Below are 14,385 nucleotides of genomic sequence, written 5' to 3' on the forward strand. Positions count from 1 at the left end.
TAACAGCTTTTTTTGTTTTTGTTATTTAGTTGGTGTCTCCTTTCCATTGAGAAGTTCATAAATTAGCTGTCCCTGGAAAATTATGACACTAGTCGTTACCCCAAAAATTTGGCTGTCTAAAGCCAAACTTTTAAGATGGGAAGAAAACAGTGTTCAAGTTGATGAACAATCTACATACACATATTTTTTGTGTGTGTTCTGCTAGCTGCAATGTTGGGAAGGATATATATGCATTCTGACACATTCACTATCAAGGATTATAATGTATGTTGATTTAGTACCAAAACTTGCATAGTGATGCAGCTGACACCATTTATTCAATCCTGCATGGTAAACCTATAATTTAACAACACAAGGCCCCTACCATCTCACAGTTTAAAGAGATTATCAATTGCCTGCAGAAACCTTGCTAATTGTTTTGATTGGAGTGAACTACATTTTGTCACTTCCAGATGTCATTACTCTTAGTCTTCAGAGAGTGATCCGGCAGAATCAAGAATTTACCTTACTAAACCACTTTGGCAATAACCAACTGATATTGGATATGTTAGTTGCCATTCCTCTTGGGATGTATTGTGGAGGGACAATAAAGAGAAAGTACTCAAAGCATGACAACCTGTTTAAAGAGAGAAGAGGAAGTGGAAATGGACCCTCAGTAGGACAGGGAAGAGAGAATGGAAATAGACCCCGAGCAGCAGAGAGAATAGTAAATGGAGATGACTTACAGCAGGAGTCTCCTCGGGGCAGATGGTGAGAAGACTCTGATTCATTTGGTCCCTCATTAACGAATGCTACACGTTACCATCACAACTACAGTTGCAGGGACTGCTGAGATACAGGAGAGCATTACAATCTGCCTGAATGACTTTTCCTTGATTGCAGCAAGCAGTATCTGTGGAACATTACTTACTTTACACCAGAGTAAATTAAGACGGTGGGCTTCCCAGTGCTGCATTCATGCAGTATTATGGGCACCAGAAACAAAATCTGACATGTATTACCATTGAAAATGATTGTATGCTAAACTGCATGGTTGGTACCACTGTGCACATTCTGACTCATACATTATGCCATCAGAATGTCAGATCAGACAAGTGCCATTCTCTGATTATGTGGCTCTTAACTCCAGCAGTTGCTGCCCATGGGTACCAGACACAAGTGCACAAAAGTGGATGTGCCAGCTGCAACCTGATACAACAGGCCATTAGGGTATTCGAGCAACAATTTTGTTAGCTGAACATTGAGGTATTCAGCAGAAGGAATCACAAGATTTATTTTAGCTTGGCAACCTTAGAATCATGTGGGCTAAGCCAAACAATAAAAATCATGTCCATTTCTCTCTCCACTGATGTTGTATGACCAGCTAACTATTGGCAATAGTTTGTTTTTATTTGATATTTCCAACAGCTGCAATATTTATTTCTGAAAAAATGGTAATGAAAGATATACTTGTCAGTATTCCTGTCATTTTGTTTATATCCAAATGATCTTTTGGAAAATTAGGTTTTCCAGAGTCATGCGGCTGCCTGCAAACCCAACAGTTTTTGGCAGTCATTGGAAATCATAATTTTCATGGAAAATCATTTGCTTGAATTTTATTTGGAAAGGTAAGCACACTCTGGGTTGCTGAGTAATGCTCAATCTGATGAGCAAAATTAAGTGTTTTACATTAGTGTACGCCTGCATTATTTTGCTGACCAAGTGCATACCAGTTCCTTGGTTATGCACTTCCAGTTCAAAGCACTCTTGCAATTACACAGGCATAGTTTTCAGCTTTCACAATTTTAAAGGGGCAAACATCCATCCAAGATTTTTGTGAGCATTACTAGGTCTAAAAGTGTACCAGTCTCAAATGCCATGTAGTATTTGTGCTCACCAAATTAGATCTGTGATCAAGCTTGACTGCTTAATTTATTGAATCAATAAAGTTTTGTTGCGGTAACACTAAATTAAATAAGCTTCTCTTCTAGAATGAAACAGATTTTGTTTGTAGAAATGTTATATATTTTCAGAAATTGTTATAGATATTAAGAAATTTAAGATTTGTTTTGTATTGTTAACCTGAAAGAAAATATTTAGCTAATTTTACATTTGATACACTTCATTAACTGAATTCTGCATCCTCTTTGCCCTTTTTATTTACGACAGTAATTGGTAAAATGGCCTTCATTTAAAATGAGCAGCATTCCTGGTTATTTATGCTTTGAAGTTGAGGCATTACAAACATCACATTTACCTAAAATCTGTAAAGATCAGTTTCTACCTTTATTCACAGAGCTCTGAGAATAAAAATAAGTGACACGATATACCATAAATTGATTCACTTCCCATGGCAAATCATTTTGGAAATATTGAACTTTTTACAACAGGTTTAAACTTTGATTACTCACATGTAAATTAGAAGTAGGGAGAGCAAACAGTTTTTGGATCCACTGTTACTGTAAAGTGTTTTCAATTCAAGATATTAGTTTTAAATAATCATGACCTTCCTCTCAGTTCAGTATCTATCTAATGAAACTTCTATTGTAAGAGTAATGTTTCATCTATTCTGTGACTCAAATATCCATGCTATGTGTGTATACTATAAGTCAAGGTCAACGTGGTCTCCAAGAGTGGTTTTGATTTCCTAAAGGGATCACAGATAAAGAGTTCCAAATTTCATCCACAACTCCACCTTAAAATTATTTCATTCCTTTTCATTGTTCTCAAGTGATTGTACAGTCCCAAATGGCGAGGCAAGCCTGTATAGTAACAGTAAAGATATCCTGGTGTCCTTTCATACAGAATGGTCCTTTAGTAGTTGATTTCATACTGTATGTTACTTCCATATAATTGAAAAGTGACAGGTGCAAATAAAGCATTGCATCCTTATTTTTAATATCTCTTATGCATATGCGCAAAAGCCCAGATCTCAGCCTTCCCTTCACGTCACACTTTCTCCATATTTCCATTGTAATGCTCTTTCATGGGGGAGATTTCATTCTCTGGCACTAAGGCAGGAGGAACCGAGGGTTTTCAGCAAAGTATGACAAATGTTTCCTAATTTTGCCCAATTTATCTATTCACAGTAACTTTCCAGAAAGCAGGTAGTCTTCTCTATTAAGGTTGCACTGAAAAAGATTAGACTACATATATAAACTTACTAATAACTGGAAAAAAGGAATATTGAACTCAAGAACGGTGAAAATTTGAAATTAAAAAATGGCAGAAACACTCATGAAGTAAGGCAGCATTTCGAGTCAGAGACTCATTGAGCTAAACAGCATGGACCAATCATCATAGAGGAGTCAGAAGTGGACAGGGTAAGCATTTTCAAGTTCCTAGGTGTCAATACATCTGAAGAGCTATTAAGAAGGCAAGATCACAGATATATTTCAACAGGAATTTTTGGAGATTTGGTTTGTCATGTAAAACACTTGAAAACTTCTACTGTGGAGAGCATTCTGACTGGCTGCATCACTGTCTGGTATTGGGGGGGGCTGTTGTACAACATCAAAGTAAGTGGCAGTAGGTAGTAAAATTAGTCAGCTTTCATGGGTACTAGCCTCCGTAGCAAATAAGACATCTTCAAGGAGTGGTGTCTGAGGAAAGCGGCGTCATCATTAAGGACCCCCACAACCCAGGACATGCCCTCTTCTCATTGTTACCATTAGGAAGGAGGTACAGGAGCCTGAAGACACACAATTCAGGAACAGCTTTTTCCCCTCTGCCATCCGATTTATAAATGGACATTGAACCCATGAACACTAACTCAATACTTATTTTATTTCTGTTTTTTGCACTACTTATTTTAACTTAACTATATATACAGTGGCAGTCAAAAGTTTGGGCACCCCTGGTCAAAATTTCTGTTACCGTCAATAGTTAAGTGAGTAGGAGATGAACTGATCTCCAAAAGTCATAAAGTTAAAGATGAAACATACTTTTCAACATCTGAAGCAAGATTAGTGTATTATTTTTGTTTTGTACAATTTTAGAATGAATAAAAGGAAAGGAGCACCACGTAAACGTTTGGGCACCCCAAGAGATTTGAGCTCTCAGATAACTTTTTACCAAGGTCTCAGACCTTAATTAGCTTGATAGGGCTATGGCTTGTTCCCAGTCATCATTAGGAAAGGCCAGGTGAAACAAATTTCAAAGCTTTATAAATACCCTGACTCCTTAAACCTTGTCCCAACAATCAGCAGCCATGGGCTCCTCTAAGCATCTGCCTAGCACTCTGAAAATTAAAATAAATGATGCCCACAAAGCAGGAGAAGGCTATAAGAAGATAGCAAAGCGTTTTCAGGTAGCCGTTTCCTCAGTTCGTAATGTAATTAAGAAATGGCAGTTAACAGGAATGGTGGAGGTCAAGTTGGGGTCTGGAAGACCAAGAAAACTTTCCGAGAGAACTGCTCTTAGGATTGCTAGAAAGGCAAATCAAAACCCCCGTTTGACTGCAGAAGACCTTCATGAAGATTTAGCAGACTCTGGAGTGGTGGCGCACTGTTCTACTGTGCAGCAACACCTGCACAAATATGACCTTTGAGGAAGAGTCATCAAAAGAAAACCTTTCCTGCGTCCTCACCACAAAATTCAGCATCAAAAGTTTGCAAAGGAACATCTAAACAAGCCTGATGCATTTTGGAAACAAGTCCTTTGCACTGATGAAGTTAAAATAAAACTTTTTGGCCACAATGTGCAAAGCTATGGTCAGAGAAAAAAGGGTGCAGAATTTCATGAAAAGAACACCTCTCCAACTGTTAAGCATGGGGATGGATCGATCATGCTTTGGGCTGTGTTGCAGCCAGTGGCACGGGGAACATTTCACTGGTAGTGGGAAGAATGAATTCAATTAAATACCTGCAAATTCTGGAAGCAAATATTACAGTCTATAAAAAAAGCTCAAGATGAAAAGAGGATGGCTTCTACAACAGGATAATGATTCTAAATACACCTCAAAATTCACAATGGACTACCTCAAGAGGCGCAAGCTGAAGGTTTTGCCATGGCCCTCACAGTCCCCTGACCTAAACATCATTGAAAATCTGTGGATAGACCTCAAAAGAGCAGTGCATGCAAGACGGCCCAAGAATCTCACAGAACTAGAAGCCTTTTGCAAGGAAGAATGGGCAAAAATCCCCCAAACAAGAATTGAAAGACTCTTAGCTGGCCACAGAAAGCATTAACAAGCTGTGATACTTGCCAAAGGGGCTGTTACTAAATACTGGTCATGCAGGGTGCCCAAACTTTTGCTTCGGGCCCTTTTCCTTTCTTGTTATTTTGAAGCTGTAAAAGATGAAAATAAAAAAGTAATCTTGCTTAAAATATTAAAGAAATGTCTTCTTTAACTTTATGCCTTTTGGAAATCAGGTCATCTCTTACTCATCATAGCAATAGTTTGCTCAGTGCTTGATAAATAATCTGGATAAAATCACAAATTGTACAAAACATAAAAGAAAGTAAAACAACAAATCTTATTTGTGAAGTCATTTTGACTTAATATATCTTGTACTGTATGGTTCAGTTAAAATATCCATTAAAATAGCGGCTGCAATTAGCAAATAATTATAGGATTAATTTTTAAGCTATTTTGCATTAATTTTATATGCACAGTTTACAAACATGACAATATATTAATCAAATTCTCATTACTGCATCATGGGAATAAATTTCCTTCCATTTAGGTCATTTTGGCTGTTACTTAAGTCTCCATGTTTACATTTGTTTGACAGTTACTAAATAAACTGCTAAATTAGGAAACAGATAGGAACAATGAAACATGGGAAATGTTTTACAAACCATATTCAATAGATTAGAAAGGTAATAACTGTCTATGTGACAGAGAAATAAATAAATGAACCACATCTCACTTTTTACAGGAACAGTGCACGTCATTAATTGTTCTCTTTCGTTAATTACAAGTAATTCTAGTGACAAATTAAATTTGCATGTGCTTGTATGGAAGGAGATGGACTTCCAAAACTGCATCATTATTGAAATCTATCTATCCTATCGATCCATTCGATCTATCTCTTTATCCGTCTTTTAAAACAGCATGGAACAGGCTCTTCCTATTCACTGAGCCACACCACCCAGCAACCCACATACTCAACACTAATGTAATCAAAGGATGATTTACAATGACCAATTAACCTACTAACCAATATGTCTTTGGACTGTGGGAGAAAACCAGAGCGCCCAAAGGAAACCCAAACACTCATGGGGAGAGTGTACAGTCTCCTTACAGACAGCACTGGAATTGAACTCCAGAGCTCCTTGAGCTCTAATAGTGTCAGATAACAAGATGGCGCCGGAGATCATCGGCAATGTTCTGTGGGCTGTAGACTTTGAACTAACTACTACACTAACTTGGCACTCTATCTCCAGAAATACGTGGCATCAAACCAAGGTATATTTTCACTGATTTGAATAAAAACATTATACAACGATACAACAATCACAGGCAAGGAATAGAAAAAAAATTAAATATCTTCATGATATTTTGTTATCAACTTATAGGAGGTGGACGCTGCAAGCAAACCTCAGTACTGCACGTGTCTGTCTAAGTGTTATTGAGCGGAAAGCTCCTTTTAAACAATAATCCATTTGGTGAAATTACTCCCAGAAAGCTCTCGGGTGGTAATCAGTTATAAATGATGATCATAATAAAAACAGCAATATGTTACCAAGTCATAATTGTGTGATCTGAAGCAGGGGTAAAGAATGGGATGTGCAAGTGTTGTAAATAGCATAAAAACTTACACGTGATTGTTCAGATAAATAAATGCAGGTACTAGATGCACCCACAATACACTAATGGTAGAGGGAGTGAATGTTTTGGATAGTCATTGGTATGCAGACTGATTCAGCCTGTTGTTAAGCTTTTCAAATTCAGTTGGAACTACATACTGAACCCACGGTAAATATTGTAACAGACCGTGGCTTGTTCTTTGCATAGATGGAAAAGCTTTCATGAATCGGAGTGATTAGCTCCTGCTACTACAGTACATATTTGTTCTAGCAAGTTCCATGTCATACCACAAGTTGCCCCACCATTTCTCCTGAGGATTTTAACAATGGGACGCCCAATAGTGGCTACATTGAATGTCATATAAGAGTTATTTTTCTTGGTAGCAATGGTATAGACTTGTGTTCATGATTATTATTTGCCATTTCTTTATATTTAAGACTTCAATTGGTCTCCTAATTTTGACATCAAGGACAAAATCAATTATTATGAACAAACATGGACTTGGGGGCAAGGAGAAAAGTATATTAGACACAGAGTACAATGGTGTGCTCAACATTACAAAATAAAGGAAATGTGTGAATGTGTGCAACTATTATGTATTTTTAGTAACAATTCAGTAACATGTAAAAAAAGGTTAAAATGTACTGAGTTAATTTTGCTGTACTTTATTTTGAGTACAATTTTAATACAATTATTTATGGAAGAATTAAGATGCTATGTAAAGATGTGCATCATTTTTTGTTAAATCCATCATTACATGTAAAATGACATGTTAAATCAGACGGACTTTTGCAGAAGTACAAAGTTGAGCAACAACAGTGTCTTCCATTAATGCATAAAGCACACACACTTAATGTTAAGCTGTACAAATTCTATATCACAGATTTTACACAGAAAAAACAAATACATGGTTGTTAATTACAGTGCAAATTCAGACTCCTCTTCTCCTGGAACAGGATTTTGTTTTAGAAAACAATTCTTGATGGCATAACAAAACTCAAGTCAGTTGTATGAAAGAAATTACTTACCCACAATATTTTATTTCAAACTTTATTTCAAACCCCTTTATGACAGCACTGATTCTAGATTTAAGTGAATATAAACACCATTAACACATGGTGCAACACCTATGCAGCTCAACAATTGTACTATACTTGCCTGTACCGTTTGAATGATATCAAACAGACCGGTAAGATTTTTTTTCACATTCAAAAGTTTGTCTTCAGCAGACATACTGTTAAGTTTCTCTTAATAAAGTTTGTTCAATGCTCAGCAAGAAGACCGCAAAGTTAAAACAGTGACAGTTTGGGATAGTTGTACCCCGTTTTCAAGAAACTTCTGCTTTAATGCAGTCCACAAGGAGTTGTAACTCACTATGATTACAGTTCAGTTAACCCTCTTGATTTGTTGCAACAAGCTGTCGTTTTCCATCTGGGCCTCAGCAAGAGCCAATTTAGTTTTGGCTAGTTCCTGTTTTAGGCATTCGTTTTCCTCCAAAAGTAACTACAAAAAAGAACAAAAAGGCAATCATGACTTATTTTTCCTTAACTTTAAGTTGTTCGCTAATATCTTCTTCTTTTCCAGTTATTTTTCTTCTGTGTTTTTAATGGTCAGTGTGCACAAACAATTAATTGATTAATTAACATTTCAATGGTTTAGGTAATACAAAGCACATGAAAGTTGACTGCTGATTTTCATTTGCATGCTCTTTGAGAAAATCAAGAATCAGTGTAAGCCTCCATAATTGTAAATTAGTGGAATATGAAAGCAGAGAGCCAACTGTCTCAACCTAAATAATACCGTACTTATCAAATAAGCCCTGTGGTCCAACACATTCATGCTGAAACTTACATCGCTTATCTCTGCCAATGGAATTTGTTCACATTTGAACAATAAATTTCAATGACTTGCGTTTCAAGGTGTTTAATGCATCTTAAACTTGGTAGCATATCCCATCACATCTTCTGAAAGCATGTTCCAGATATCAACTAGTGTTTAAAAAGGTAAAAACTTACCCTTAAATCCCCTACCTCTCACCTTAAAACTACCTCCTCTTGCTTTTGTTACCTTAACCACTGGAGAAATATTTTCTTTTTACAATATTTTTATTCAGAAGAAGAAGAAAAAAGATTTACAGAGTGCAACACATAGATACATCTCAACATAACTTGTGTACATTCATATATTGTAATAAAATTGATCAAAATGTTATAGCATAACACATAAAGGTATACCACTCTGTAATCAAAAATTTAAAGATAGGTCATACATCATAAAAGAAATTTTTTATATAAAAAAAGTCAACCCCCTACCAACTACCAAAGAAAAAAGCTGATGGATGACAATGGATAATTAGAAAAAAAAATATTCACTTAAGAAGAGAAGATAAAAATATACATAAAAGTCTGTGCACTGTTAAACTTTATAAATTGGAAAATTAATTTAGGAAAGGTCCCCAAATATCATAAAAAGATTGTTTCGGATTTAAGACTGAGCAGCGGATCTTTTCTAAATTTAAATATGACATAATATCACGTAGCCATTGAAGATGTGTAGGAGGGGTAGACTCCTTCCATTTAAGCAAGATTGCTCTTCTTGCTAAAAGAGAGGTAAAAACTAAAACCTGTAGGTTAGGAGTATTTAAAGTTATATCTTCATTTGCAATAATACCAAACAAGGCAGTAAGGGGATTTGGGTCAAATTGGACCCTAAAAAGTTGAGAGAAGGTATGAAATACTTCCCGCCAAAACTTTTCAATTGTAGGGCAAAACCAAAACATATGAATTAAAGAGGCATCAACAGAGTTGCATTTATTACAAAGTGGAGAAACATTCGGGTAAAAACTGGAAGAATTACTAAAAACTTCAAGAATTTATTCAAAGAAAACTTAAACCCCTTATTGAATTATGTGAAAAAGACGCTGTCTAAATGGTCCCCTCTTTCTTTATCCCTAATTGGCCGAATTAATTTGATTAAAATGAAGATCCTAAATTTTTATATCTTTTTCAGGCCTTACCTATTTTTATTCCTAAGACGTACTTTGATTCTTTAGATTCAATTTTAACCTCTTATATTTGGAATAATAAACAAGCTTGTTTAAGTAAAGTTTACTTACAAAGAAATAAAGAGATGGGTGGACTAGCCCTACCCAATTTTAGGTTTTACTATTGGGCTGCCAATATAAGGAATATTACTTTCTGGTCCTATTATATTTATGGTAAAGATTGCCCATCATGGGCCTCCTTAGAAGTTAATTCTGTAAAAAATTCCTCTATTGTCTCTCTTCTTGGATCATACTCTTCTTTTTCAGCAAATAAAACAACAGATAACATAATTGTTAAGCAAACTTTAAGGATCTGGTCTCAATTTAGAAAATTTTTTGGTTTAGCAAATTTTTCATTATCATCTCCCATTCTCCTTAATTTTTTTTTTATCCCTTCCATGACTGATAAAGTCTTTAAAGACTGGGATGAATTAGGTATTAAGTGTTTTTGGGACCTGTTTATCTCAGGATCTCTTGCTTCATTTGACCAATTGTCAAATAAATTTGCACTCCCAAAATCACATTTTTACAGATACCTTCAAATTAGAGATTTTCTACGTTTCCAATTAGCTACTTTTCCTATAGGTCCTGATAAAAATTTACTGGACGATCTTTCAAATTTAAAACCTTTTGTTAATGGTTCTATTACCGGTATTTATAACTTGTTGATTGATTCTAGACAAGACTTTTTAGATAAAATAAAAAAAGCTTGGGAGGATGACCTAAATTGTCAGATTTCTGATAGATGGAATAAAATTCTTAAATGGGTTAATAAATCATCTTTCTGTGCTCGTCATTCTCTTCTACAATTTAAAGTGGTTCATAGAGCTTACATTTCTAAACAGAAGCTCTCCAGTTTTTACTGGAGAAATATTTTGAGCATCAGCTCATAATCTTATTTAATTCTATTAGGTCATATTTCAGTCTCTTCCATTTCAAGGAAAACAAGTTCAGCCTGTTCAATCTTTCCCCGAAATTGAAGTTCTCCTGTCCAAGCAACATCCCGATGAATCGCCTTTATTCTCCCCAGTCCAATCTAGGCAACTAGAACTGCACACAATACTCCAAATGTTGCCAAACTATTATTTTGTAAAATGAAAACACAGGAGTCTGTAGATGCTAGAGGAAGTCAATGAGTCAGGCAATTTTGTCCTAATCTTTAAGTACTGATGAATGCATTGCAGCATGTTAAGATTACAGGAGAACATTGTATTTGAACAGATGTTAAAAAAAGTCTCCTTCCTCAGAAAGTTTACAGGAGTCAACAATGAAGTGGCTAAAAAGGCCAGTGAGATCTGCAGGTTCTGTCACAGGTAGAGCACAGAGGTTCTTGATGTGGTGGGTGGGTGGGGAACATGGGACGTCTCTCCTGTAGCTTCAGGTGGTCTTCTGTATACTTACAAAGGGTCCTGAGATTCTCAACACAATCTCAATTTGATTGGTCACAAGCCAAGTATTCTCATAAGACAGCAAAGATGTTATTTTTTTTTCCTGAACAGGCTTTATGAATATCCTAAAGTGTTGACTTTACCTTGTAATCTCTTTCTGTGACAGAACTAAAGTAGAATACACATTTCAAGAGTCTGGTGTCAGGCATGTGGCCCTTTCATTGGAGCCAGCTGATTATAATTTATAAACTCTCAGCTAGGGCTGTTGGACTGAAAAATTAAGATGATTCTGCTTGTCAATTTGGAGGATTTTGCAGAGATGGTACCTTGAAGTTTCTGCTGTCTGTAGCCATTCTCCCTGGGGTGTATATTAAGAGGGGTATCATTGTGAACATGTTTTTCCTAATGGAGAGAAGAATGAACTATGGTGCCCATGAGGCTATTACTTCTCTTGCAATGAACGGTTTATCTGAAACACAAGAGACCCTCCAGATTCTGAAAATGCACAGCAACACACACAAAATGATGGGGGAAATCAGCAGATCAAGCAGCACCTATGGAGAGGAATAAGCAGTTGACATTTTGGGCTGAGACCCTTCATTAAGACTTTATCTGGGTACAAGAAACAGTGTTTCAAAGTGGATAATGAATTGTCTGAAGATAAAATTATGATATTCTGGTCAATGATTACGTGTAGCATTGCACACTTGAAGGTACAACATATAGCAACACAGATTAGATGGACTCAGTGTTAGTTATTTTCATCAACATTTGAAGAGGGCAAAATAAGTTTTAAAACGTAGCTTAAAAAACTTTGGGACAACTGATTTTGTAAATAGGTTCAGTGACACAAATCTATGACTGTGATTATTGGTTAGCCCTTGGTTAGAGTACTGCCCTACTTGTCAAAAACCTTGGAGTGGATACTGAAGAATTTATGCACAACTGGAATAATTACAACTTAATTAGATGGAGAGAGCAAAGAAAGTTTTTGAAAGATAAACAGTTCTCAAAATAAGAAAATCTGCAGATGCAGGAAACCCAAGCAACACACACAAAATGATGGAGGAACTCAGCAGGCCAGGCAGCATCTATGGAAAACAGTACGGTTAACGTTTCAGGCTGAGACATCTATGGCCAAATTATTTATTTGGCTGTCACCTTCATGGCATAAAAAATACAATTGACAGCATGGCTAGAATTTATTTTGTGCCCTGTGCTTCCACTTTCATGTATAAACCTTCTGTCACAGTTGTATTCCTCCATTCCACTCTGCCTTTGTCCATCATCTGTAGTAATCCCTCTCCTTCTACCGGTCATTCTTTCAGTTGTTCAGTTTCAGGTTTTCGAGATTCCTCCCTCTTCCTCTCGCTTGTTTACAATATTTCAAAAATAAACTTTCAAAAATATGCTGTTGGCCATCCTCCACATCATATCCTTACATAATTGTTTTGTTTGATAGTGCTTCTATGAATTACTTTGGGCAGTACTTTGTAAATGTATTTCATTATTATACATTGTAAATTTTACTGTGTTTTTACAAATTAATTAAGTATAACTTCTGATTTTGGTGTACAGAAGATGTTTGATTTGTGCTCATGAGTGCTTACCTTTTCTCTGGTAGCTGAATTCCCAGCCTCTGATTGCCTTGGTACAAACTGATCCTTCGGATCTGTTTGAGTAGATTGTGACACAAATCTGACTTCTTTTGATTCGTCACTTTTTAAGCATGATAATATTGTTTGCTTTGTACTTCCACTATTTGCTTCGGACTGACTAGAAAACTGGGCGCCTGGGTAAAAGAAACAAATGTAAACAAGAAAGCATCCAAATCTAATGTAAAAAGGTGAAGTAGCTTGTTAGAAAATAAGCAAGATATTACTTTGATCCAGTGATTTAATTTTACAGTTCCAAACCAGATACAAGGTACAAAATATGCACAGCTTACCTTCAATACAATGAAACACTGACCAGCTATTACCATCTATCGGACAAGAATGATTAACTTACACAGACTTTGTACTTGTACTCAATGTACAGCAAATATTCAAGCCATCTACGAAAGTTGAACTAAATACATACAGAAAACCTGCAGAGTCATATTAACTCAAAAAATCTCAGCTAAACTGGAAAAAAACTGATTTCATTAAAAAACGTCTTTTGTATTTTGCTGAAAATGGTCATTACTTTTCATTCTCTGATTTTTGTAAAATGTTCAAACAGTATGCAGAACACAGAGATTGGTAGCATTTCATGATAATCTAAGAGGATGCTGTGACTTGTGTTCATTAAGTTTCACTTATATTGCAAAGCTCATGTTTATTTAAGACAGATCTCTATTTAAATAAGCTAAAAATTTAGTATGATTAGTACCAATCATAGTGATGCTAAAGCAAAATGTTATCAAATTTGATCACCATTGAAAATTATAAACAACAGAAATAAGCAAAGCTTGTTACAAAATGCACACATTTGGGGAAAAAATAAAATGAATGAATTCCTGTAGATAAACAAAATTGCCAGATGCTTAACAACAATGCATCATCTTCAGCTCTGACAAGACCAAGTCAATAATGTCCTTAACAAATGAACTTGCATAGCCAGCTCACTTCTAAAATGTCAAACTCTAACTGTGAAAACTATTGTCTGAATGGAATGTTGAAATATAGTTGGTGTAGGAATCATGTATCTATTTTCTGTCTGCTGTATTTTATGTTGAGTGTTTATTATGGGTTGATAGTCATGTGGGTTGGGACATGGTAGAAGCGAAGAGTTTGGTTATGTATTCATGTTTTCTGTCTTTAGTTACATCTAGTTTGGATAGAGCTCGGGAGTGGGCTGGGGGTGGTATCATTTTGTTGACCACTTAAATACATTTGAATACATTTGGCACGCTTGGCTAAAGTATGTTTAAATATGCTAAGACTGCTTATTTTGTTATATCGCTAGTTTTAGTTCCATTAGTTTTTATTGTTTCGCTCCTTTTGCTGGTTTCTAATAAAGGATTGAATGTACTTCCTTCAACTTTACAAATTGCTTATTGTGTCATACTGTCACATCATACTGTGTCAACCCCCATGCTTTGTTACTGCGTGGTTTTGGTTTGTATTCGAGTAACTGCTACATTTTTGTCAACAAAAAGATAGTTACATCTCCAATGTGTTCTAAATGTAAAGTAAATATTGGAACTTTCACCCACCGTTTATGGACTTGTCCCAAAC

The 14,385-nt window shown here is 35.8% G+C and overlaps 1 protein-coding gene across 6 annotated transcripts in view; it reads right to left on the minus strand.

Moving 5' to 3' along the window:
• Positions 1-7,382: 7,382 nt before the first annotated feature.
• bltp3b (bridge-like lipid transfer protein family member 3B) overlaps positions 7,383-14,385 on the minus strand; it is a 146,922-nt gene continuing 139,919 nt past the window's right edge. For all 6 annotated transcript variants that reach the window (XM_073066315.1, XM_073066313.1, XM_073066311.1 and 3 more), the window contains 2 exons: positions 12,775-12,956; positions 7,383-8,236 (listed from right to left, as the gene is read on the minus strand). In XM_073066315.1, coding sequence (XP_072922416.1) covers positions 8,120-8,236; positions 12,775-12,956 — 299 coding nt within the window. In that variant the 3' untranslated portion in view covers positions 7,383-8,119. The remainder of the gene's footprint in view (positions 8,237-12,774; positions 12,957-14,385) is intronic.

Source organism: Hemitrygon akajei, chromosome 14 (genome assembly GCF_048418815.1).
Source record: "Hemitrygon akajei chromosome 14, sHemAka1.3, whole genome shotgun sequence".
In the NCBI taxonomy this organism is placed as follows: domain Eukaryota; kingdom Metazoa; phylum Chordata; class Chondrichthyes; order Myliobatiformes; family Dasyatidae; genus Hemitrygon; species Hemitrygon akajei.